The sequence below is a fragment of the Nyctereutes procyonoides genome, unplaced genomic scaffold (genome assembly GCF_905146905.1).
Source record: "Nyctereutes procyonoides isolate TBG_1078 unplaced genomic scaffold, NYPRO_anot_genome, whole genome shotgun sequence".
Taxonomy (NCBI): Eukaryota; Metazoa; Chordata; class Mammalia; order Carnivora; family Canidae; genus Nyctereutes; species Nyctereutes procyonoides.
In genome coordinates this window covers 45,077,579-45,101,545 of record NW_026575131.1, presented here as the reverse complement: position 1 = coordinate 45,101,545, position 23,967 = coordinate 45,077,579, and the positions used below count along the sequence as shown (strand labels likewise).

Sequence of the window (23,967 nt, the reverse complement as noted above, 5' to 3'; positions counted from 1 at the left end):
TTGCATGCTGGACTTGAACTCAAAAAGCATCAGATACTGCAAGGACTCCACAGAAGCCTGCACAGGCCGGGTCAGTCAGCTTGTGAGCACAGTGTGAGTGCTTCTCATGGGGCAGGGATCTGTATAGGGGCAGGCTCTGGTTGGCAGGGGTTGGGGCACTGAATGCAGTGCAAGGATATGTGCCGGGTCCCGAGGGAGATGTGGGTGGTTCCATCACTACCGTGCTTTAGAAAGAGCCCCCAGCAGCTCTTTCTACCCTGGGGTGGGGGGCTGGTGAGTGGGTGGGTGGATGGAAATACAGAAGGCATAGCTGCTCTTAGAGTATGGCTGAGAATTCATCCATTTAGGGTTCCCACTCATGGCACCCCTGTGGACGTGGCAGGGCATGAGTGGTCCCCAGGCCTCCACTGCCACCACAGCCAGGCCTTCAGGGTGTCCCCAACAGGCTGCGATGAGAAAGAGAAGTCTTATCTGCTGACCCCAGGCCATCACCTGGCCCTGCTCAGCCTCTTCACTGGCCCATGAGATCAGCCCCTGCCCAGGCAGGCATCCGATCACGTATTCATTCAGTCTAGCTATTTTCCAGACACCATAGCGGAAACAGATCAGCCGCCAACAGGCAGTGACAAGCAATCAGATGCTCCTGACCCCGTCCCAAGCTCAGAGCTGGGAAGAAAACAGTGGGGGCCTGGGAGAGAGATGAGGGGTCAGAGCTGGGCTTAGTCACCCCCAGCCAGGCAGGGACAGGGTGAGGCCTAGGTAGTTAGGCAGCCTGGGGGAGGAGGAGGAAAGACGGCCCCATGCCACACACACACACACACACACACACACACACACACACACACACGCACGCGCGCACGTCCCGGTCCCCATCCCCAAGGTCCCTTCCAGCCATTATTAACTTGAATGAATGAGTGGCCCAAGGACACCCTCTGTGCCAGGAGAAAAGAGCATGGTTTTGGACACCCCCAAAGCAGGCTTCTGCTGGCCTGGCCTTCCTAGTATTGGTGGTAAGGGTTAGAAATGGAGATGGGGGCTCAGTCCCAAAGAGGCCCATGGCCTCTTGAACCCATGGCCCTAGCAGGCACTCCCTCAACTGCTAGGATCCCCCACGTCGGGGTCCTAGGCACGCACCACTCGGCAACATCCTGCAAGCAGGATGTCTGAGGAGGTCATTTCAGGAGGGAGGTGTCCAGTCGCTTTTGCAAAGTTATCCCCTCCGCATATGCGTGTATTTGAAGGGTTGAGAGATGGTTGGAGTTTGGAGCCCCGATTTTGGAAAGGGGGTGGCTAGGAGTTAGCGAGAGCTGTCGGGGGCGGGAGTTGTCGCTTCGCTAAGTAAGGTCCCCTCCACTGAGCCCCTCCGGAGAGCGAGTTTGAGGACCAGCTGAGCGCTGGGGGCTCAAGGGGGCTCCCGGGAATGTGGGATCTTTAAATGTAGGCGGGGCTTGCGGGGTCGCCGAGGGCGGTGCCAACCCGGACTCGACCAATCGGCGGCGCCGCCCGCGTCGCGCCGCCCCCTCCTCTCCCGGCCCGGGCGGGCGCTCGCCCCCGGCCGGGCCCGTGGACAGGGCGGCGGGGGATGCACCCGCCGCCGCCCCCGGCCCGGCCGCCTCCCGGCCCCGCGCCCGCCGTCTGCTGCCCGCCCCGTCCGCGGCCCCGGCCCCGGGCGCCACGCGAGGGTCTGCGGCCGCGCGGGACCCTCTCCCCTCCAGCCTCTTCTGCCCGCGGGAGCCGAGCCCTGCAGGTACGGGGTGGGATGGACGGGAGCGCCCAAGGAGGGGGGCACGTCCCGGAGGGGGACGCGGTTTGGGACAGGACAGAGGGTCTCCGTAGGGTCCGCAACCCAGAGGACACGGAGGGGGGAATGTGTGTATGTGCACTGCCTGAGTGAGCGGAGGTTCACGGACCCCCCATTCCGGAGGGGGAAGGTTCACTTTGGCGGGGGCAGAGCAGTGAGTCTCTAAACTCCATAGATACGATGGGGGGAGCTCTTGGGGTGAAGGCAGTGACCGGGGACTGACTTGGGAACCGGAGGGAGGAGACCCTCACCACTGGCCTTTAGATACCGCTGTCAGTCGCCCCTGCCGGGGCCAAGGAGCCGGGTCTCCCAGCTGTCCCTGGACAGACGCTGGGGCACTGCCTCGCCTGTCCTGGAGGGCAGGGCTGCAGATGTAAGTGCTGGAGGCTGGGGGCCAAATGGGAGATGCCGATGGAGACGGGTCAGAGTGGGGTCAGAGTGGAGAGCGCTGTTGGAGGCAGCCATGGGGAGGGCAGGGCAGGCTAATTGCACCCCGCTGACTGCTGGCAGGTTCTTGACTGGTGGTGGTTGGGGGGAGGGGCCGCCAAGGGAATTGGGCAGTCACAGCCTCATGTACCCACTTCCGGGCCACCCAGGGATGGAAGGACAAGTGGATCCTGTCGACCCTGCAGAGCTAGTGCTTGAAGAGTACTGATGGGGCTGTCTTGAGGTCTTTACCCACTCTCCACAGGGACACATGCCCCACAGCTTGCCGCACATCCTGGAAGGTTGTGCCATGTGCTGCTCTGGCCATGGTTCCTCAGAGTGGTTGGGTGGGCATTTCACCCCAAGGGGGCTCTGCCTTGGAGAATGACAGACCATCTTCTTCTGGTTCAGCTCCGAAGGACGGACTGTGGCATTGGGCAGCAGCACCACCACAGGCATACCCACAGCCATGTGCTAAGCATTTTCTCTGTGAGATCTCACCTCCATCCTGGCCGCTGACCTGCTGCAGGGGTCACCAAGTTATTCCTTTACTGAAAGAGGCAGCTGAGGAGGGGCCAGTGACTTCATCCTGGGTAGGACGCCCAGGGGTCCCTCTCAGGCGGCCACTGCACCAACTTGTCATTGGTGAAAGGGCTTACTTGAGGACCTCTGGGGTCTGGCCAGATTATATTTCTGTTGGGTGGGAAACTTTGGAGGAGCCAGCTGCCCTGTTCCCTGCCACCTGCCTACCCTTTCTCATTCCTCAAGAGCCCCCAGGGGCCCCATGCCCCGTGTGGCTCACATTCCCACAGTTTCTCTTGGGATGGTGTGAAAAGAGGGCTCGGCTCATCCTCCCATCCCAGCCTTCAGTGAACAGAGGTCTCATGCCTCAGACACATTAGGCGGTTTTGGCGATTCTAGGGACCCTCAAAACCAGATGTAGCCCACAGGGTGTTTCTAACCTTTTAGAATTCATTGGTGAATCCAGAGCCTTCACCCAGAAAAATACACCCTTTCATAGATACCCAAACCTTAGCCAGAGTTTCAGAGGGGCTCCTGGTTCTTTGGGAATTTCCGAAGGTCCCAGGGACCAGCTTTAGGCCCACTTGCAATGGGGGAGGGGAAGGCAGACATGGGAAGGTATGGGGTCTCTAGTTGCCTGGGCCCTCTGGTCCCACCCAGACTTGCAAGTGGGCTGCCCCCTTCTATGGAATCTCAGGGGGGCCATTCTGTCCTTCTGTGTCCTCTGAGGTCATGGGAAGGGTCAGACACCTACCATGCCTGTGTCCTGAGCTCTGTGGCCCCTCAAGGTCAGGGCCAGGCTGGCTCCCTTCCCAGATGGTGGCCAGATGGTGGCTTGTCAAGAGGGAACTTGGCAGATCCTGCCACCCACTGCCCCCCGGGTGGGACCAACTTAGTCCTTGCCCTTCCTGGCTTTGTGACCTTGGGCAAGGTGCTAAACTTCTCTGAGCCTTGCCTCCCATCTGTAAAATGGGAGCAGGAATGCCACTGGTCTCACTGAGTGACAATGGAGATTCAATGTGATGGTTCTGATAAAGAGCCCAATAAGCACACAGTAAGTGCCAGATGCACATTAATGCTAGAGGCCCTGGGAAGCCTCCCCCTCCTTCCCCCACCTTTCTCCCTCCCAAAAGCCACCTGCACCCATTCCCCCAACCCCTTCCTGCCCAGGGCACCTTAGGACGAGGCTGCCAGGCAAGGAGGAGCATGGCGGACACACGGCTGAATTTGGCCTGTGCGTCGGCCGGCTGAGTCACATCCCCAAATTGCATCTTCATCAGTGCGTTTCGGAAGGTCGTTTACAGCACCCCCACCCCCTCCAGGCTGTGTCTTCCAAGCCACTTGCCTCTCTTGCCTGTGCCCCTGAGCCCTGGGTGAAGACCTTTTGCACTCTCCGGAGTGATGGGAGGAGTGGTGCCTGGGGTTGCCCCATCTCCTGGGTGAGAGCAGGGTCTGGGATTCCTGCATGTGTCCTGGTGACAAGCTCTCGGCCCTACCTGGCAGCTGCTGGACCCGCGAGTGGCAAGCAGGGGCCCCAGCCCAGGAGGAGAGTGGCACCTGAATGTTCATGAAGGTGGTGGCAGAGAGAGATCAGGGCCAAGGTCAGCCTTATAAACTGTGAAGTACTGGGCCTGCAGGAGACCAGTCCGTATGAAGCATCAGACCTGTGTGAGGCCAGGCCTTAGGAACTGAAGTGTCAGGCCACAGGTGGCCATGGGCTGGTTGATGTCATGGATGGGAATGGCGAGGGAGGGGACATGTTGTAATACTCATGAGGTCACTCTGCCATGGAAGGAACATCTCTCGTACTCCTGCTGGGTGCTGGTACCAGCGCCTGGGGCCGGTAGTGAGCAGGACAGATACTGTCTGGGTGGGGTGCCGGACAAATGGCATAGGTAGGTGGTCCTGTGGTGCATGCGGTGGATGCCCTGGCCAAGGTGGCCTGTGTGCTGCTTGGTAGCATGGCTCATCCTGATGGGACAGTTTCCGGGTCTGTCACCCGCAGAGTGTGGGGAGGCACCCTGTCTGGGCACACAGCCCTCTCTCCTGGGCCTGGAACATGGGGCCCACAGTGCATGCCAGGGGACAACACTTGGCCCACTGCCTACCACTGCCCTGCTTGTTGGGAGAATCTCACAAGGCAGCCCAGTCTAGAAACTGCCCTATAAGGAGATGGCCCCTTCACAATATGTTGCCTCAGTTTCCCTATCTATGAAACCTGCCAAATTCTAGGACCCCCTTTTTGGGGGTACAGTGAAGCTGATGGAAAAAATTTGTGAGGACAGAGCCTGGCATGTAGTAGATGTTCACTAAACATCAGCTTGTGGGAGGGAGAGTTGGCGGGGGTGAGGTAGAGCAGGGGAGTGTCTAGCAAGTTGCAACCCTGGCGAGACTCCAGGCAGCCTCATCATATATGTGTCACTATCATCAGGGTCTTTGCTCTTGAACATGATGCCGGAGGACACTGCCCTTTCCAAGGGCAGAATCCAAGGATGTCGGGGCAATCAGTCTGCTCCCTGGCAGCCTGGTGGGGAGACCGAGGCTGACCTGAGGTCACAGGGCCGGGGTGAACACATCTCACAGGGCCCTACAGAATCCGCTCTGGGATCTTAGAGCTAACTACCGCGTTGCCACATTGGTCGTGGAATCTCTTTGGAAATCGCAGACCTTCCACCCAGGCAGGAGGGAGCTGGCGGGCTCTGTAGCCACAGCCATGGTCCTCATGTCCCCACACTGATTTGTGTCCAGGCCTTTGGACAGCTCTAGGGGAAGAACTGGAGGCTCAGTAGGGTGAGATTAACTTGTCCAAGAGCCTAAAGGTCAGAAGGCGTCAAGCCTGGTTTGGAACCACCTCCTAACCACACACTTATACAGCCTCTGGTCCTCCCAGGCAAACCTGCTGGCAGGTTCCGTCTCCAGACATTCAGAAGCATTTATGGAGTGTCAGCTATGTGCTAGGCATTGTTCTAGGTATTCTGAGACAGAAAATCAGTGGGCAGAGTTTCCGTAAGAGGGTTTTCCAGGTAGAGGGCATAGCAGGTGCAAAGGCCCATGGTCGGACCAGGCTTGTCAGGATCTGGTGATGAGGATGCTTATGTGGCTGGAAGGCAATGACTCTGGGGAGAGTGAGAAGGTTGAGGTAGGTAAGAGCCAGACCCCAGAGGACCTAATGGCCAGACTGAGGAATTTTGGTTTTTATGCAATGACCCTGGGGAACCTTGGGAGGCTTTTTGAGCAGGGGAGAAATGTAGGCTGACTTGGGTATTTCTGGGAGGCTGGTCCACGTGTTAGCCCTTCTGGGTTCAGGGCTTCCTGAACCTCAGAATGTTTTGGGGTGGTGGCAATGGTCCCTGGCCCTCTGGTCAATTGGCAAGGCCCCGTCATGACTGTGTCCCTTATGCCCCCCAGGTCAGCGCAGGAGCCCCGTCACTGAGCCATGCTGGGCCCCGGGTGGCCTACAGTGAGCCCAACCCCGGCACCCACATAGTCATGAACAGCCACAGCCACAATGGCTGTGGGGGGCGGCCGCTGGGCAGTGGGCTGGGTGCCCTGGGCAGAGACCCTTCAGAGCCCGAGGCCAGCCACCCCCCTCAGCCCCCACCTGGCCCAGGCCTCCAGGTGGTGGTGGCCAAGAGCGAGCCAGCCCGGCCTTCACCTGGCAGTCCCCGGGGGCAGCCCCAGGACCAGGAAGAAGAAGAAGATGATGAAGAGGATGAGGCAGGCAGGAGGAGGGACTCAGGGAAGACCCCAAATGTGGGCCACCGCCTGGGCCATCGGCGGGCACTCTTTGAGAAGCGGAAGCGCCTCAGCGACTATGCCCTCATCTTCGGCATGTTCGGCATTGTTGTGATGGTGACCGAGACGGAGCTATCCTGGGGGGTCTACACCAAGGTAGGCACGGCCCTTCCCGTCGGCACTCCAGAGAGTCCCCTCTGGGCCCACCTGGCTCCCCACTGCCCCTTGGGCAGGGCCTCAGGGACCACATTGGCCCCGGGAGAAGCAGGTGGAGGAAGCTGGGGGGGGGGGACCTGGAGGTGGGGTCGGGTGGATACTGGACCTCCCATTGTGTCCACCTCCTGGGAGAGTTAGGCTCCAGCCCATTCCTTCCGCCCTATACCAGGAGGGCACACACCCTGGCTTAAGGTGGGGAAAGGGTGCTGCCCCCCAGGCCAGGCCCACGACAGAAGAGCCTCAGAGAAGGCCTGGGCCACAGAGCCTGGAAAGAGCTGCTGCTTCTGAGAGTCATCAGGCTGGGTTATGAGCCTGGCTGTGTGTCCCCTCGTGCTGCCCAAGCGTGTATGAGGACAGAGAGAGATTGGGGCATATCAGCCTGTAAACTATGAAACAGTGAAGGTGGATGAGGCTAGGCCTTATAAACTGTGAAGTCCTGTGCCTACGTGAGGCCAGGCCTTATAAACTCTAAAGTATAGGCCAGCCTTGCTGTCAACCCAGGCCTAAGGAGTAAGGTAGGAGCATAGCCTCCTTAGTGGAGAGCCCAGGTGGGGGGTCAGGAGGGCTGCCCACCCCTCAGCATTCTTGTCCTCCTGCCCTCTGCTCTCTCTTTCTGCTCAGGAGTCCCTGTACTCATTTGCACTCAAATGCCTCATCAGCCTCTCTACAGTCATCCTGCTGGGCCTGGTCGTCCTCTACCACGCCCGGGAGATCCAGGTCAGTGTCCAGCTGGCCAGGGCAGCTCCCCTCCCTGTGTCCCAGAGATCCCTTGACACCAGCCACCTGGGACCCTAGCCCCCTAAAATGTAAAAGGACCAGTAGTCTCTTTATAGAAAAAAGAAAAAAGACCTCTGTGAAGACACGCCCTTTAGATCCCTCTAAATTTCTTTGGAATGCCTGTCTATGTTTTACTTTTCACTGATTATTTGGGGAAAAAAAAAAAAAGAACAGTAAGGGAGCCGGAGGTAAGCTGGGGTATGGCACACGTAAGTCACCTTCACAGCCCTGGGGCCTTCCGAGGGTTTACAACCTTGGAAACCAGTGTTTGTAACACCAGGCTTCTGTTCCTGTTCGATCAGACCCTGCACTTGAAGGATTTATTACATGTCAGGGAGTTTGTTCTCCTATTTTAGGAGTTGATCGAAACCTCAGTGGGCCCCAGAGAGCCCAGCTCAGAGCACGTTGGGCACCTGTGCCCACAGTAGGCAGAGATCGCCTGGGGGTGCCAGAGGGTGTCAGAGCCGGCTTCTGAGTCTGGCCTCTGACCTCTGAGTTCAGGGAGCTCTGGTCTGATGGAAGACAGGTGTTGGAAAATCTTGCCTGGGTTGCATCACCCACAGATATCCCTGGGGACACCCAGGGTCTGGCACGAAGGAGGGGCCCTGGATATGCCTGGGGGCAGTGGAGGGGACTGTGATATGTGAGCTGGGAGGAAGCAGTTCCTCAAATAGTGAAACTTGGAGATACCACATGACCCAGAAATTCCACGACATCCAAGAGTGATGAAAACCTACATCCACAGGGAGCTTGTACACGTGTGTGCATAGCAGCCCTATCCACAATAACCAAACAGCAGAAGTAACCCAAAGCAGGTGGTGCATGTCCTGTGTCCTACAATGAAATAGGATTCAACCCTTAAAAAACGAAGCCCTGGGGCGCCTGGCTGAGTCAGTTAAGCATCTGTCTGACTCTTGGCTTCAACTCAGGTCTTGATCTCAGGGTCATGAGATCGAGCCCTGAGTTGGGCTCTCTGCTCAGTGTGAAGTCAGCTTGAGATTATTCCCTCCTTCCTCCCCCTCTGCCCCCTGCCCTGCTCGAGAATAATCGTCTTGGGCTCTGGCTTCATCTGGGCGGCTCAGCAGTTGAGCGGCTGTCTTTGGCTCAGGGCGTGATCCCACGGTCCAGGATTGAAGTCCCTCACTGGGCAATCTATAGGAAGCCCACTTCTCCCTCTGCCTATGTCTCTATCTCTCTTTCTCTCTGTGTCTCTCATGAATAAATAAATAAAATCTTTAAAAAAAGAATTGTCTTGGGCTCTGTGCTCTAGCTTCCGAACCCCCTGGGTTGGCAGTGTTACCCCCTTGGCTCTGGGTGGTGACCTTTTATGACTGCCTTCTTCAACTCCGTATGTTTTCAAAAGGTTCTTCCGAGTGGTAGGAAGTATCAGAGCTCATTCCTTTTTTTTTTTTTTTTTTAAAGATTTTATTGATATGTGGTACCTGGGTAGCTCAATCGGTTAAGCGACTGCCATTGGCTCAGGTGGTCCTGAGATCGAACCCTGCATCGAGCTCCCTGCTCCGTCCCCACTGAAGCCTGCTTCTTCCTCTCCCTCTTCTGCTCCCTCTGCTGTGCTCTCTCGCTCTCTCTGTGTCAGATAAATAAAATCGTTTTTTAAAAAAGATTTTATTTATTCATTTGAGAGAGAGAATTGGGGGGAGGGGCAGAGAGATAGAGAGTCTCAGGCAGACCTTGCATCCAGTGCAGAGCCTGAGGCAGGGCTCTATCTCACGATCCTGCCATCATGACCTGAACCAAAATTAAGAGTCAGATGCTTAACCACCTGAGCCATCAGGTGCCCCTGGATGGCTAATAATATTCCATTGTGTGGAAGGACCTCATTTTGGTAACCCATTCATTCATAGATGAACAGTTGGGTGGCTTCCACTCTTGGCAATTGTTCGTGTACAGGGATTTGTTCCCATGCCTGTTTTCATTTCTCTGGCATATATGCCTCAGAGTGAGATTGCTGGGTCATTGGTCACTCTGTGTTTTTCTTTTTCCAGAATGCCTGTTCCACATTTAATTGGAATTGTGGCTAACCCCCCCAAACTAGGGAGTTTCGCATCTGAGGCCACGTTTCTCATAAAAGTGAAGCCGGTGGGGCTGGGGTGGTGGTGGGGGTGGTTCTTGGGCTGGGGTCTCGTGGGGGGCAGAGGCATGAGTAGGAGACCCACCACCACTGCCTGTCCCCTGCCCTCCGCAGCTGTTCATGGTGGACAATGGGGCGGATGACTGGCGCATCGCCATGACGTGCGAGCGCGTGTTCCTCATCTCTCTGGAGCTAGCCGTGTGCGCCATCCACCCGGTGCCCGGCCACTACCGCTTCACGTGGACGGCCCGCCTGGCCTTCACATACGCGCCGTCGGCGGCCGAGGCCGACGTGGACGTGCTGCTGTCCGTCCCCATGTTCCTGCGCCTCTACCTGTTGGGCCGCGTCATGCTGCTGCACAGCAAGATATTCACGGACGCTTCCAGCCGCAGCATCGGCGCGCTCAACAAGATCACCTTCAACACGCGCTTCGTCATGAAGACGCTCATGACCATCTGCCCCGGCACCGTGCTGCTCGTCTTCAGCATCTCCTCCTGGATCATCGCTGCCTGGACTGTGCGAGTCTGTGAGAGGTATGGCCCTGGCCCCAGTGACCACCTTGCCCACCCCTGGCTCCAGAGCCCCAGGGCTCCCCCGGCCATCACACCCCCACAACCTATCCCTGGGATAACCCCCTACCCACACCCACTTCCTGGCCTCAGCCCTCGAGCATAGCGCCCTCATCCCTGGGACTCCAGGGGGTATTCAACCCTTACCTCAATCCACACCCCTCTGGGGCCTTGGCTCTCTCCCCCTGGGTAGGGGGGGTTTTGTGCTCCTCCACTGCGAGCTGCTAACCTCTGACCTCTGGCCCAGGGCAGTGGAGGCAGCAGGAACAGGATAGCTCCCAACTGCCTGTTTCCCCCCAGTTTAACCTGCTCTCCTTCTGCCCTCTGCCCGCCCCACCGGACTGTAGGGAAAACATGTGAGTCCTACCCTTGGCCAAGCTGTGTGTACAGAGCTGCTGCTGTCCCGCCCGCCAGGAATTTAAGATTAGCTGCCGCAAGGGGAGGGCATAGGGAGGTGAGGTGGGGTGGCTGCCACCAGCCCAGAGTCCCAGCAGGGCCGGGGCAGGCAAGTTTGGAGTCGGGCCGAGGACAGCAGGCGGCAGGCTGCTCTTGGGCCGTGTCCACTGGGCATCCTGGAGGTCCTTGTGTCCAAGGCCGGGGAGGGTTTTGTTTGGGCAGTGGACCTTGGGGGACTTGGACATCTCCTTCCAAGTGTTTAGTGGGTCTGGGGTAAATAAAAACCGGCCCGGCCTTTAGTACCCCTCCCTGCATGGGGTTGGTTCTGAACAGCCCTGGAATGTGCAGACCATCAGCCCAGCTTACAGATGAGGAAACAGAGGCTCAGGAGCAAAGGGACGCTCCCAAGTCCTGATTCCTGGTGAGCTCTCTAGACCCGCAGGGTGCTTCAGGAAAGGGAGGGTCTCCACTGGGCCTCTCAGAGCATGGGGCTACCTTGCCTGGGAAGGAGCCTCTCCTACCTCATGCCTCACTGGGCAAGGCCCTGGTAGGGTGTGTGGCAGGTAGTACTGGCACTGGGCTTCCTGGGTGGGGGTGGGGGGTCCCTGGGCTGGATCTGCCCCCCGGGGGCCGCAGTCTTCATCCCTTTAAGCCCCCCTCCATGGTCCTTGCCTCAGCCTGATGTGGGGCTCATAGGGATGAGGGCCCAGCTCTTGTTGTCATTGAGCCTATCGTCTCGGGACCTGACAGGGTCTCCTTGGACTCCTGATATACCACCATGCCAGTGTCCACAGCCCACCCCCCAACCCTGTCAGTCCAGGTCAGGATTGTGTTCTGGGGAGTGAGAGGGGGTATTCCTCATCGGGAGTCCTTGAGGTGCAGTCTGGGTCATTGTAGGGGTCCCCAGGTTGGGGCAGGGAACGGGGCAGGACCGGGGGGGCAGCCAATCCTAAATTCTGAGCTCTCTGATGCTGCTTGAAGCCCCCTCGCCTGCCTCGCTCCGCCCCTGTGGCTCTGTCCCATCCCCACCCTGCCTCCCGCATGCCCCCCACTCCCTGGTCCTAGGTAGTCCCGGGGGGTCCCGCAGCCATCACCACAGCTCCAGCCAGGCCCAGGGCTCCCCTCCCCACTGCTGGAGGGCCTCCCTCTCCTCTTGTCCCCTGGGCGTGGGGTGCTGGTCTACTGAGAGGTGGAGGTCAGGGAAACTTGGGGCTCAGGTGCCCCAGTGAAAGATGGGATTCAGGCCCAGCTCCCCTGGAATGGCCGTCTGGCCCCCAGGGCTGGGCAGAGACTCCCAAACATCAGACCTGCTGAGGTCTCCATCCCTCCCACCCACCTTTGGGCTTCTGTTGCCTTCCCCTCTCTAGGCCCCGACGCCAGTCCGGTCTGCCTGGAGCAGCTCCCCTGCTCCCCAGTTCCCCTGCCCTGCCACTGCCCACAGAAGAGGGCCCACCTTCTCTGTGCCACCTCAGTTGACCTCTAACCTTGAAACACCCCACACACACACTCAGGGCCTGAGGCGTGGGAAGGAGTCCCCTGGAAAGGGCTCCCTGAGCTGGAGGGGCTTTGCAGGCTGGGGGCAGGGCTGGCGCAGAACCTGGCACTGACCCTGCAGACCCCCAGCCTGGGCTGACCCTAGGTTGACTTGTTTGTGACCCACGTGACCAGGTTCCCAGGGCTGGCTGTGACCAGGGACAAAATCATGTCCTTTGGGGCCTGCCCCAGACCCAAAGGTTAGCCCTAGGCCTCCCCAGGCTCAGATTAGGGCAACTGGTGCCACCCCAAACGTACTGACTTCCCTTTTTCTCCCTAGCCCTGCAGTCCTGCAGTCCTCCAGCGTCCTATGTCCCTAGTAGTCCTCTCCCCACTCCCACCCCCCACTGGGCCCTGCTGGATGGGGGAGTTCTTCCTGGGGTCTGACCTGAATCCTCACCTCCACTCCCTGCCGCTTCTGGTACCCGTGGCCACCTGTGTCTGCATCTGTCTGTGTGTCTGTCTTTGGGAGAGGGCTCGTGGGCACACGTGTGGACACGTGGACCTACCCTCACTCGGACCGCTCTGCCCCATAGCCAGGGCCTGGGGACAGAGCACAATCTGGGCAGCAGCTTGGGGTCTGAGTGAAGGGAAAATGTTGGAAGAAATCTTGGGAGGGGAGTGTGGGTGCCCTCTGCCCTGTGGTACCCTCGGGAGGGTGCTAACCACCCCCTTCTCCCTGCCCCAGCAGTGAAGCCTTTATTACTTGGAGCCCTCAGAGTGATCAGCAATTTGCAGTGAGGGTCCCCCCACGCTGGTGGACCCAGGGCCCTGGTGTCCCGGTGCTGCCGGGCCCAGGGCTGTGACGAAGGCAGAGAGACCAGTGTGGACTGACTGGGCCTTCCCCGGCTCCCCTCAGGTACCACGACAAGCAGGAAGTGACCAGCAACTTTTTGGGGGCCATGTGGCTCATCTCCATCACCTTCCTCTCCATCGGCTATGGTGACATGGTGCCCCACACCTACTGCGGGAAGGGCGTGTGTCTGCTCACTGGCATCATGGTAAGGGTGTGGGGCCCTTGCATACCCTCTGCTGAAAGGCAGCTCACCCTACTGCGAGCTATAATGCATCAGAGTTCCTCCTTGTGTCATCCTGCCCCTTCGCTTCCCTCCTCCTTACCTCTGCCATGACCTCAGAATCTGCACCATTGGGCTTCCTGGAGGCATCTCTTCTTGGCTTCTTCCAGCCCTGGGTTTGTAGTTCCTGTGGTGCCCACAAGGCTATATGCTGTGGTCCACTCTTAGCACCGAGTTTTCTTTGCCCTTTATTCTCTGCAGCCTGCTGAATTCACACCCTTGGGTCCAGGCCTAAGGGCTTGATGCTTCCATGCCTCAGTTTCCCCAGCTGTAACCAGTGCCCACTTCTGCTCGTTGTAGGGTTCAAGTCTCTTCCTTTATGTGAATGCTGTGAACACCCAATCAACACCCTCTGGGTTGTGCCATCACAGCCCAACTCCCCCCATCCTTGCATGACTATTGAGGTATCCCAAGCACCCCACGGAGCCGCCATGGTGTGAAGTTTATTTCATGTGACTCAGTGGGCCCTGGCAGCACCCCATCTCCCCAAAGACTCCTCAAGGCCAACTGTGGGTGAGGGCAACCTTTGACATTGGGTATCTCCTTTCCCTGATTCCATCACCAATTTTCCTGCTCATCCCTTCCTTCTGGAACCTCCTTTCTCCAAACTTCCACCTCCTTCACAAACACTTCACCATGTTTTGGATTATGAATTGTTGAATGCACGGTCTCCTACTCCTCTCCCCAGCCCCCAGTGAAAAACACGTTCATTTGTGAAAATCAGTGAACACCAGTAGGCCAAAGAAACCAACCTGATCCCACGCCAGGTTCGACCCCAGGCCACTCCTTGGACTGTGTCCTTCCTTTTCTCCACACAGAGAGATGCATTCTTGGGAAAATAAGACACCATCCCCAAAAGTTTCCTTTCTTCCTGCAGACGGAGGGGTTGTCTTGCTGTGGCTTTGCCCGTCCTGTTTCATGGCTTGTGGATTGCTCTCAGTTGTCACTATCTCCCAAAGGCCCGTGTCCCCTCTTCACCTCTCATCCCTTCTAAGCTGTTTGGGCATAAACTAGGGGTCCTTGTCCTCTCCCTTGCCTCCACTGGGGCCGTCCTTCTGGCCAAGCTGACATGGCCCCTCTCTGGCAAAATGGCCACACACCGATTTATTACACTATTTTGCAAGAGAGGGGAGGGGAAAAGACTAAAAGATCGGCCACAGTCTAGCCCCCACCACAAGCAAGTAAACTTTACAAACGAACAAAAAAAAAGTACTCAGGTAAGGTGAAGTCAAACACAGAAAGCCCAAGATTAGATGGAAAAGCTGAGTTCTGTTCTCTGGAACCTTGGTTTCTGCCAGAAAATGAATTCCTTGTGTGTCCTGCAGCTTGCTTGCTGCCTCTGCTCCTGGCGTGCACGCCAACACTCATGCTTGGGTCAGTCTTGAGCTCACTCTTTCTTTGAGAGAGAACACAAAGCAGGAGGATCAGAGGGAGAGGGGCAAGCAGACACCCCACTGAGCTCAGAGCCTGACATGGGGCTCGATCGATCTCAGGACCCTGAGATCATGGCCTGAACTGAAATCAAATTGGTGACTTAACCAATTGAGCCCCCCAGGCGCCCTGGTCTCAAGCTCTTCTTCTTTTTTTTTTTTTTTTCTTTAAGATTTTATTTATTCATGAGAGACACAAAGAGAGAGAGGCAGAGATACAGGCAGAGGGAGGAGCGGGCTCCATGCAGGGAGCCCGACGTGGGACTCGATCCCGGGTCCCCAGGATCATACCCTGGACCGAAGGTGGTGCCAAACCGCCGAGCCACCAGGGCTGCCCTCAAGTTCTTCTGTTAGCTCCCTCCTCTTCCACCCTTGCCCAGGTGTGTTCCCTCCCTGTCACTGCCCCTTCCAGTAACTCAGCAGCTGTGCGTTTGGCTGTTGAACTTCAGGGCATCCTCGTCAGGCCCCCTCTGAGCCCGGTGTCTCTGGCCAGACGTGGTTTCCGTGCTCTTGTGTGGAATTGGCAGATGTCCTTTTCTCTTGTGCATAGTATGCCACGGGAACTTTCCAGCATGTTTCTGTGCCACAGTGGACAGGGCTTTTTCCAGGAACCCATGACAGGGTTTCCTCAGAGGGTAACCTTGAGCATGTCCTGCCCAGGCTGGGCATGTGGGCATCTGTACCTGCCCAGGACTATCTGATGGTGTCCCTAGCCCTTGCCCAGCCCTCCCCATAAGTGTCTCCTTCCATCCCCTAGCAAGACTGAACTACATACAGCCCAGGCCCCCTAGGCCCCCAGCTCCCCCAGCCTAGGAGCTGAGCCCAGCCTCTCCTTCTTTCCTTAGAGGTAGCAGCCTGGGGAGGAAGCACCCGGTCGGTAAGGCACCAGGAACTGACTTCAGTGCAGGTGGGGAACACCTGGCCTTGCCTGCTCCTGTCACCTGCCTTGGGCACCTCTGGAGCCGATGACACCTCCCAGATGTTCTAGGCTCCCAGCCCCTACTCCTTTGTGGCAGACTCTGCCTCCCTCCCATGTCCCTTTTTGCTGCCCCTTCTTCCACCTGTCAGCCCTTTCCTCTCTCTTGGGTCCTCACTCCTGCCCTTCTCTCCTAGGCTGCTCCCTGATAGACGAGCAAGTCCTCTCTGACCTCTTTCACTAGCTGGGAGGTCTGGCTGCCACTTTGGGCACCCTGGGCAATGTGGTTGCATCCAGCAGGGAGCTCACCATGGGGGAGGCATCCTCCCCTTCCCCACCTCCTGGGACCTCCACTTTGCTCTTTCCTACCTGCAAATGCTCCCCCACCACCACCAATAGGCAGCCAGCCTGACCCTTCGCTCACACTGCCTTCTCACCCTGCCAGCTGACCCCTCCCTTGAGTGTGGAAAAACATGTCTTCTGGGTCTCTATCCCCAGCACCCAGACCCCAAAGCCTTGATGGAAATGCTTCCAATCCTCACTCTTCCATGGTCGTCAGCCCTGGATGTACCTGCAGATCTTGCCCTATTCTCTCTTTCTCATCTCTGAGCCCCTCTGCCCAATGGAGGAAGAGTGGTCTTACCTACCAGACCTCTTGGGGGACCAGATAAGCTAATCAGTGGGACACATTCCCCAGACTTTCAACTGATATTAAGCAGGTGGGGCTGGGAGTCAGTGAGCTTAATAACAGGTGGGATCTACCAACGCTATTATGGGCTTGGAGGGTAAAGGTGAGGGTGGAATCAGGGCATGCTTCCTAGAGGATGGAGGGTGTCTTCTCTGCGGCCTGGGACTACATGAGGCAGGACACTGATGTGTTCCTCATCCTCTGCATGCAGGGGGCCGGCTGCACAGCACTCGTGGTGGCCGTGGTGGCCCGGAAACTGGAGCTCACCAAGGCAGAGAAACATGTGCACAACTTCATGATGGACACTCAGCTCACCAAGCGGGTAAAGACCTCCCTCACGGCCGCCCCCCCTCTCCCAGTCCTCAAGAGTAGAGCCTCCCCACTTTACTCCTGTACACACTGGGCATGTCCACATGCCCACAGGTCATTGCATTGTCTTGTGCCCTGTTGCCCATGTGAATGCTCATGAGCCATGCACAGAGACATGGCAGTGGCCCCAGGTGGCCACCTCTGTGCCCAGTCATAGCCCCACCCTGAACCACACAGCAAGAGGCAGGCATCTTGGGGCCAGGCAGGCCTCCAGGTACAATCTATAAGCTGTCTGATCTTGGCAGGCTGCATTCTCTGTGCCTCAGTTTCCCCATGTATAAAGTGAGAGAGATATCCGCATCTGTAAATTCATTGATTTAACATTTGTAGGGTGTATAACAAGGGTCTGGCCTGTACTGAATGATAGAAATGACATACACGCACACACACACAGATTCATAGAGCACAGATGTGGACATGTAAATATGGCCGTGCCTTACAGGCCCAAGACCCCAGAGGGGCATTTCCAGGAGTTTCTAAGAGTTTCTGGAAGTTTCCAGAACTGTCTACAGTTTTGTGCCTACCTTAAGGAATTGTTCTTTTTCTGGCCCCAGGTAAAAAATGCCGCTGCTAACGTTCTCAGGGAGACGTGGCTCATCTACAAACACACCAGGCTGGTGAAGAAGCCAGACCACGCCCGGGTTCGGAAACACCAGCGTAAGTTCCTCCAAGCCATCCATCAGTAAGTCCAGCACCTTTCCCACTCACGTTTCTGTGTCCACCTGGTGCGGAGGCAGCTGTGGTCCTCAGGAGGAGGCTACAGGCCAGGCCAGACAGCTCAGTGTGGCTTCGTCATGGCCCCTCCCATTCTGGGTGGTCAGCTGGTTGGGGCTTGCAGCCTCTGTGCTGGGTGGGATGGTCAGAAGGAGGCAAGAGATGGGCCCAGCTATTATCCAGGGCAATCACCTTTTGATAAATCCGGCAACCCACGCAACATAAATGGCAAGAAGCATATTTTATTCTCCAAAATAGCCAAAATTATTTACCTTTTAGATGTTAAGCAATTTCCCTCTTTTGCTTTGGCTGCCAGAAAGCTCAGAATTAACTTTGTGTCCTGATTCATGTGTTCATGTGGGGTAATTGGAAATTACTTGATTTCCTCTGTTGTCCCTTTGCCCTGAAAATTATTTAATCAAGTAGTTCTCATCCTTGGCTGGAATCACCCACAGGGCTTTAAAAATTCTATAGGCTGCACGTAATGCCAGTTAGCACAGACAGACTCTGGGATGCACCTTGGCTTTAAGTTTAAGTTCCTCAGGTGAGTCCAGTGTGCAGCCAAAGTTGGCAAAATTTTCCTATAAAGGGCCAGAGAGTAAATATTTGAGGCTTTGTGGACCAGACACTCTGTCATAACTACTCTACTCTGCTGTTGTAGCAGGATTGCAGTGAAGAGGAATGGGTGGATCATGCTCTAATAAAACTTTATTTTCCCAAATAGGCAACTAGCCAGATTTGGGCTGTGCCAGGCTCTAATATGTCAATCACTGTCACTAGAAATACCATGTAAACCACTACATAATTTTAAGTTTCCTAGTAGCCACATTAAAAAAAAAAAAGTAAAAGAAAACAAATGACACAAATTTTAATATATTTATTTAATATATGCAAAATATTATTTTAACATGGTTAATATAAAAATCAGTAATGAGATATTCTAGAAAGTTTTGGCACTAAATCCTCAAAGCCTATTGTGTATTTTACATTTACAGCCCATTTTTATTCAGACCAGCTACATTTCAAGTGCTCAGTAGCCACATATAGAATGTATGAGACAGCACCCAGTCTAGAATTTAAACAGCTCCAAATCCTGTGGAGTGGGGCACTTTCAGTTTATATTTACAATCGAGTCATGTGGTACCTGACTTAAAATAGCAAACAGCAGAAAAAAAAATGTATTTAGGCACTTCTCAGAATGAGCCCATGGATTCTCATCTCTCACTTTGTGAGAAAACCTATTCACTATTGGGCTCCCCTAAGAAAATCAGATGTTCCCTGCCTGAAGAGCTCCCAGGCCAGACACAGGGACCAGTGAGTCACAAAGTGAAGTGAATAGTGTTAGAGTCTGAACTAGTCCAGCAGGAAGGCTGCTGATTCAGCCGTGGAGAAAAGAGACAAGAGGCAGCATGGAGAACCCCAGTGTGAGTGGCGGAATTAGGGAGGTTGGGCTGGAAGAGAGTTTAGGGTTGTGGCTGGGACAGCCCAGCTCCCGGGGTGCCAGAAGGTAAAGGAGTGAGCCCATAGTTACCTGTGTCCCTTTGTTCTCGGGCAGGACTGCCCCACTGTTTTTTTTTTTTTTTAGGACTGCCCCACTCTTATTTATTGATTCATCTATCTATTCATCTCTTTATTTATATATTTTAAGATTTTATTTTTAAGTAAACTCTACACCCAACATGGGGCTCAAACTCACAACCCCGAGATCAAGAGTCACATGCTCCACTGACTGAGCCAGCCAGGTGCCCCTCACTCATTCTTAGGTCCCCCTAAACCTACTCCCTTCCCAGCCAAAAGAAAAAAAAGGTGCCCTGTAAAGCTGATAAAATCAAAGAAGTTTGAACTAGGGCCTGAAGGGTGGTTGGAATTTGGTTAAGAAACCAAAAGGTGGGTAGGCATACCAAGGATTGTCCACAGTTTGGGCAATGGTGGGAAGGTAGGAATGAGCATGGTGCTAGGGAGACCGGAGGTCTCATATGCAACCATGAGGGAGCCATGGCATATTCTTGAGCTGGGGAGTCTCCATGCCAGGAGCACTGTATGAGCAGCCACTGAAAAGGAAGAAATGGTCTCAGGACAGATTAAGGAGCATAGCATGGGTTTGGAAAGTAGGATGCAAAGTACCACAAAGTGGCTGATTTAAAACAGCAAATTTTATGATCTTCCTGTTCCAGAGTTCAGAAGTAGAAAACCAATGAGGTAGCAAGACTGTTTTCCATCTGAAAACACTAGGGGAAGATCTGGTCCAGGCCTCTTTCCTAGTTTCTGGCAGCCTCGGGTGGTCCTTGGCTTCTAGATATATCATTCTAATCCCTTATCTTCACATGGCCACCTCCCTGTGTCTTCTCATCCCTCTCTCTGTGCATGTCTGTGTCCAAATATCCCCCTTTTTATTAGGACACCCATCCTTGCATTCAGGCCCACCCCCAAGACCTCCTCTTGATTAAATCTAGAAAGAGCCTACTTCCAAATAAGGTTACATTCTGAGAAACCGGGTGAGGGGGTAAGGCTTCAAGATACCTTTCTGGCGGAACGCTGTTCAATGCGTAACATGGAGGTTGCCAAGACATCAAGACCAAGTTCCCCGCTAAAGGCATTTCTGAGCTTGGCAGGCCTCTACCTGCACTCCGGGGCAGCCTCACACCCCCAGGGCTGGGGTGTTTGCATCCACCGCATTTCTCCAGACCGAGGGCTTGGTCCTATCAGGGATCCCGGAAGTACCCAGCATGGGTGGGCCCTAAGGGGCCTCCCCGAGCATCTGTCACATGTGGGCACGCAGAGATGGAGTTTGGACCAGTGGAGAGGAGTCCTATCTGGTATAGTTTCCCTAGGCTAGTTTAACCACACAAGGGATGGATATGAGGGACAAGGACACTCTGTGGCCAATTCCCCACCCTCCTACCCACAGGCAGCTGTTGGGAGGCCCAGGTGCAGAGGCTAAGTGGCAGGTACCGGTTCAAATCCTGCTGGAGTGCTGGTGGGCCCTGGCTTTGCCTCTCTGAGCCTCATTCTCCCTCTTGGGAAACATCACGGGCAGAGTTCTCTGGACTGAAGGCCACTTCTAAGGCCAGGTGCATTTGCTGAGAAAGCAGCCGCATTTGCTGAGTGGGCACTACTGGAGGGAGGCCAAGAGAAGAAATGCATCCCCAAGGGGCTGGCATTGCCCCCTCAGCCACACAGGGCCCCCAGCCTGGTCCTGGGGTTGTGCATGCGGGAGGCGGACAGGGTTGGGCACATGCCACCCAGTTGCACTGAGATTAAAATTGCCTTGTGATTTCTCTCTGCTCTGCCGGGTCCTGCCAGAGCTCAGAAGTAAGTGTCTTCCTGGGGGCGCAGGGTGCATGGTGGTCCTGGGGCAGGGCACACCCCCAGGGCAGCTTGTGGAGCACTGCCCCTGGCCTCAGGAGGTGGCCAGGGCTTGTATCCACCCTACAGGCCTGTGAAGTCTTCACTTGGCGGGGGGCGGGGGGGGGGGGCCTGAAGGTCCAAGTTCCCAGGACATCCTGAATCAGGCCACTTAGATGTGGCCAGAAGGTGGACACTGTGGGAGACAGCTTAATCACCCCCCAGACTCTGCCCCCTGATGTGTGCTAGGAGGGAATGGGCTGCATGGGGCCTGACCCTAATTCCCATCTCATGCCCCCTCCACACGTTCCACAAGGCGACCCCAGGTGGGGTGGGTGCATGAAGGACCCCACTCCTCTACAGCCTCCACCCAGCCCCTACCCACCCTCCCACCTGTCCTCCAGGCTCCGGAGTGTGAAGATTGAGCAGGGGAAGCTGAATGACCAGGCCAACACGCTCGCCGACCTGGCCAAGGTCAGTAGGGCCGGGCTGGGTGGGGGGTTCCCTGGGGCCAGCAGAGGCTGGTCAGGCCCCCACAGGAGGATGGGGGTGTTCAATAAAGAGAGATGCTAGGAATCTATATCTACATGTAGACTACTTTTTAACTTTGGCAGCTATTTTATTTTTTTTAAATAGTATCTAATAAAATAGCTTTATTCAGAATATCTAATTAGTGGGCTAAACTGATAAAGTACCCTTTTGTTTTATTTTATTTTATTTTATTTTATTTTATTTTTTTTAGGCATATCTACATAGAGGCTTTAAAATTGGAGAGAAAACAAAATTCTTCTTGGATATATGGATACAAATTCAAATGATAGCATTAGTAGAAAGCTTATTTGTGCAGCAGTTAAATATCTTTCAGGAAATTAAAGTTGGCTGCAGGAGCTCTCTAAGACCAGCCAGCTTCTGGAATCTCTCTGTTGGTTTTATTGTCAAGCCCGACCCTGTTCCCCACTTTGTATTCATCCACTACAAGATGGGACCGGTGACCCATCTTTAGCCAGGCAAGCTCTTAGAATATCTGCCACGTGATTCTGAGCTCCCTTCTGAGCAGCAGCAAACCTTTCACGAATGGTTCACATGTGAACTCGGCTCACTGGCTCCAACCCATAATCAGTTAATTAGTCTGAGGTTAATTTAATATTATCTTTGGAAGATGTTAAGTCCTATTCTCCTTCTTATACCCAGAGCGTTTTGGACTCATTCTCTTCATCATTATCAAGAGAATGCAGTATGATATTAACCTACATATATTTAATTTGGAAAGAAACATTATAGATAGGGGAAAAAAAAAACATATTGTAGAGCCCTGAAGAAATCACTTGGTGGTAGCAAGAACATAATCCTAAGAGCATACAGAAACCCTTGCCAAACTAATTTGATGTCCTATGAGATTATAGCTAGAAATACATACGAAATGCCTTTGAAAAACTCAGGTACTAGTTATTATAATTGGGATTATCCATATCGCACTTCCTTCCATTAGTATAGATGATTGAAGTTTGAATTTTTCAGAGTTATTTAAACCTCTCAATCATGGTAGTATAGTCCTCTCCGTACATTTAACAAAGCCTCCTTGGAAGTAAGGCTTTAATTGGATGGGATTATAGGGTTCCTAATTTTTAAAATTTAATAAGGTTAAAATGTTTTCCAGTATTAAACTTTAATGTGCTCCTACCCAACGTCGCTGATTTAATTTGTGTATCTCTGACAAAAGTAAAACGCATATTCTACGTTTTGAAGAATTTAAACCTCAGGCCAGAAAAAAATCATCAGAGACCAGGTGCCTTCAGGTGTTCCCCTAGGCCCTGGGGACTGTGGTGCCATGATGCAGGCCAGGGTGAGGGCCAGTGACCCTAAGAGGGGACCCGGGAAGACCTACTGAGGCTCAGGCACGAGGCTGGAAGGCAGAGGTAGAAGGCAGAAAGCAGCAAGGCGCCCCGCTAGGCGCCCCGCTAGGTGCCTCATCTTGTCCCCCTGCTGGGGAGCGGGAGGTTGGGGGCTCTTTTCCCCTCAGCACCAATCCTGCCATCTCAGCGCTGCCTGCCTGGGGGTCCGGTGGACACCCCACTGAGGTTAGAGATGAGGAACAGTGTTCTGTCGCCGCCTGGTGGCGAGTGCGGCGCTGGGCCCAGGTCTGAGTGGCCGCCTTCCCTCCGGGGTCCAACTGGACGTTGGCAGAACCGGCTCCTGCTTGCTGGCTTGTGGGGAGCAGGTGAGGCGGTGGGGATACCTCATCGCCTGTACGACTGTTACAGTCCTTGTTGTGGCTGCTGTGCTCCCTGATCTGTGATTGGGTCAGATCCTTGGACTGGTCACTGCCCCCCTGCCCTGCCCCACCCTGCCGCTGACCCTTGTCCCTCCCCAGTCTAATGTGGGGTGCGGGGGGGGCAGTGGTTTACAACTGGGCCTCCTCCCCCTCGACCATGTTCCCAGCCTGGAGCAGCGTGAGCCCAGAACCGGCGTGCCTTCCCCCACCCCGGGACCACCCCAACCTTCCCCAGGCCTGGGGGTCCCCAGCCTGGCATTCAAGACCTGTCTCTCCTCTTGCCCATTCCCTGCAGTACAGCGAGAGACCTGTGGGGCAGGGGTGTCCTCGCACTTGTCCCCCACTTGGGTCCTTCTTAGTGGCCTCCCACCCAACTGGGGCTGGTCACCCATCTCTCTGTGTGTCTGTCCTCTGCTGTCTCTCACTTGGCCTCTCCTTTCTCTCCCGCTGTGTCTCCGGCAGACCCAGAATGTCCTGTACGACCTCATGTCCGAGCTGCACGCCCAGCACGAGGAGCTTGAGGCCCGCCTGGCTGCCCTCGAAGGCCGCCTGGATGCCCTGGGTGCCTCCCTGCAGGCCCTGCCTGGCCTCATCGCCCAAGCCATACGCCCGCCCCCACCACCCCTGCCGCCCCGGCCTGGCCTCGGACCCCTGGACCAGGCAGCCCGGAGCCCCCCGTGCCAGTGGCCCCCCGTGGCCCCTTCAGACTGTGGGTGACAACCCTGCCTGCCACCGGACCCCTCAATCTTGGCCATCGTGTGGCCGCCACCTCCACGCCATCCAGGAAGCCCTGTACAGCGGTGCCTCTTGGAGTTCAAGGAGCCGAAGCTGAGTCGGGCTGAGCGGACCAGGGCCCTCCCCACCCAGACTGTCTGGGCAGAAGACAGGGCCGGACTGCAGGCGAGGGTAGGGGTGGGCCACCGCCCGCTTCCTCCCTGATTGGAGCTGGGGGAGCCAGGAGCTTCCTTTGGCCCCCGGACCCCCTGATTCTCCCCAGGCCCCCGGTGGGCATGGAGCAACCAGGAGAGGGGTCCTTGCCTTCTGAATAAAGCAGGACCCACCCAGCTGCCGCCTGTTTTGCATGGCTCTG

General features: G+C 55.6%; 1 protein-coding gene across 1 annotated transcript; it reads left to right on the top strand.

Annotated features, from left to right (window-relative positions):
* Positions 1-1,635: 1,635 nt before the first annotated feature.
* On the top strand, positions 1,636-23,899 carry KCNN1 (potassium calcium-activated channel subfamily N member 1). The gene is made up of 9 exons (XM_055343769.1): positions 1,636-1,747; positions 6,158-6,640; positions 7,322-7,417; positions 9,684-10,102; positions 12,927-13,068; positions 16,389-16,499; positions 17,101-17,228; positions 21,010-21,079; positions 23,340-23,899. Exons 2-9 carry the CDS (start codon positions 6,239-6,241, stop codon positions 23,592-23,594), a joined length of 1,623 nt encoding a protein of 540 aa, XP_055199744.1. The 5' UTR covers positions 1,636-1,747; positions 6,158-6,238; the 3' UTR covers positions 23,595-23,899.
* The last annotated feature ends 68 nt before the right edge of the window (positions 23,900-23,967 follow it).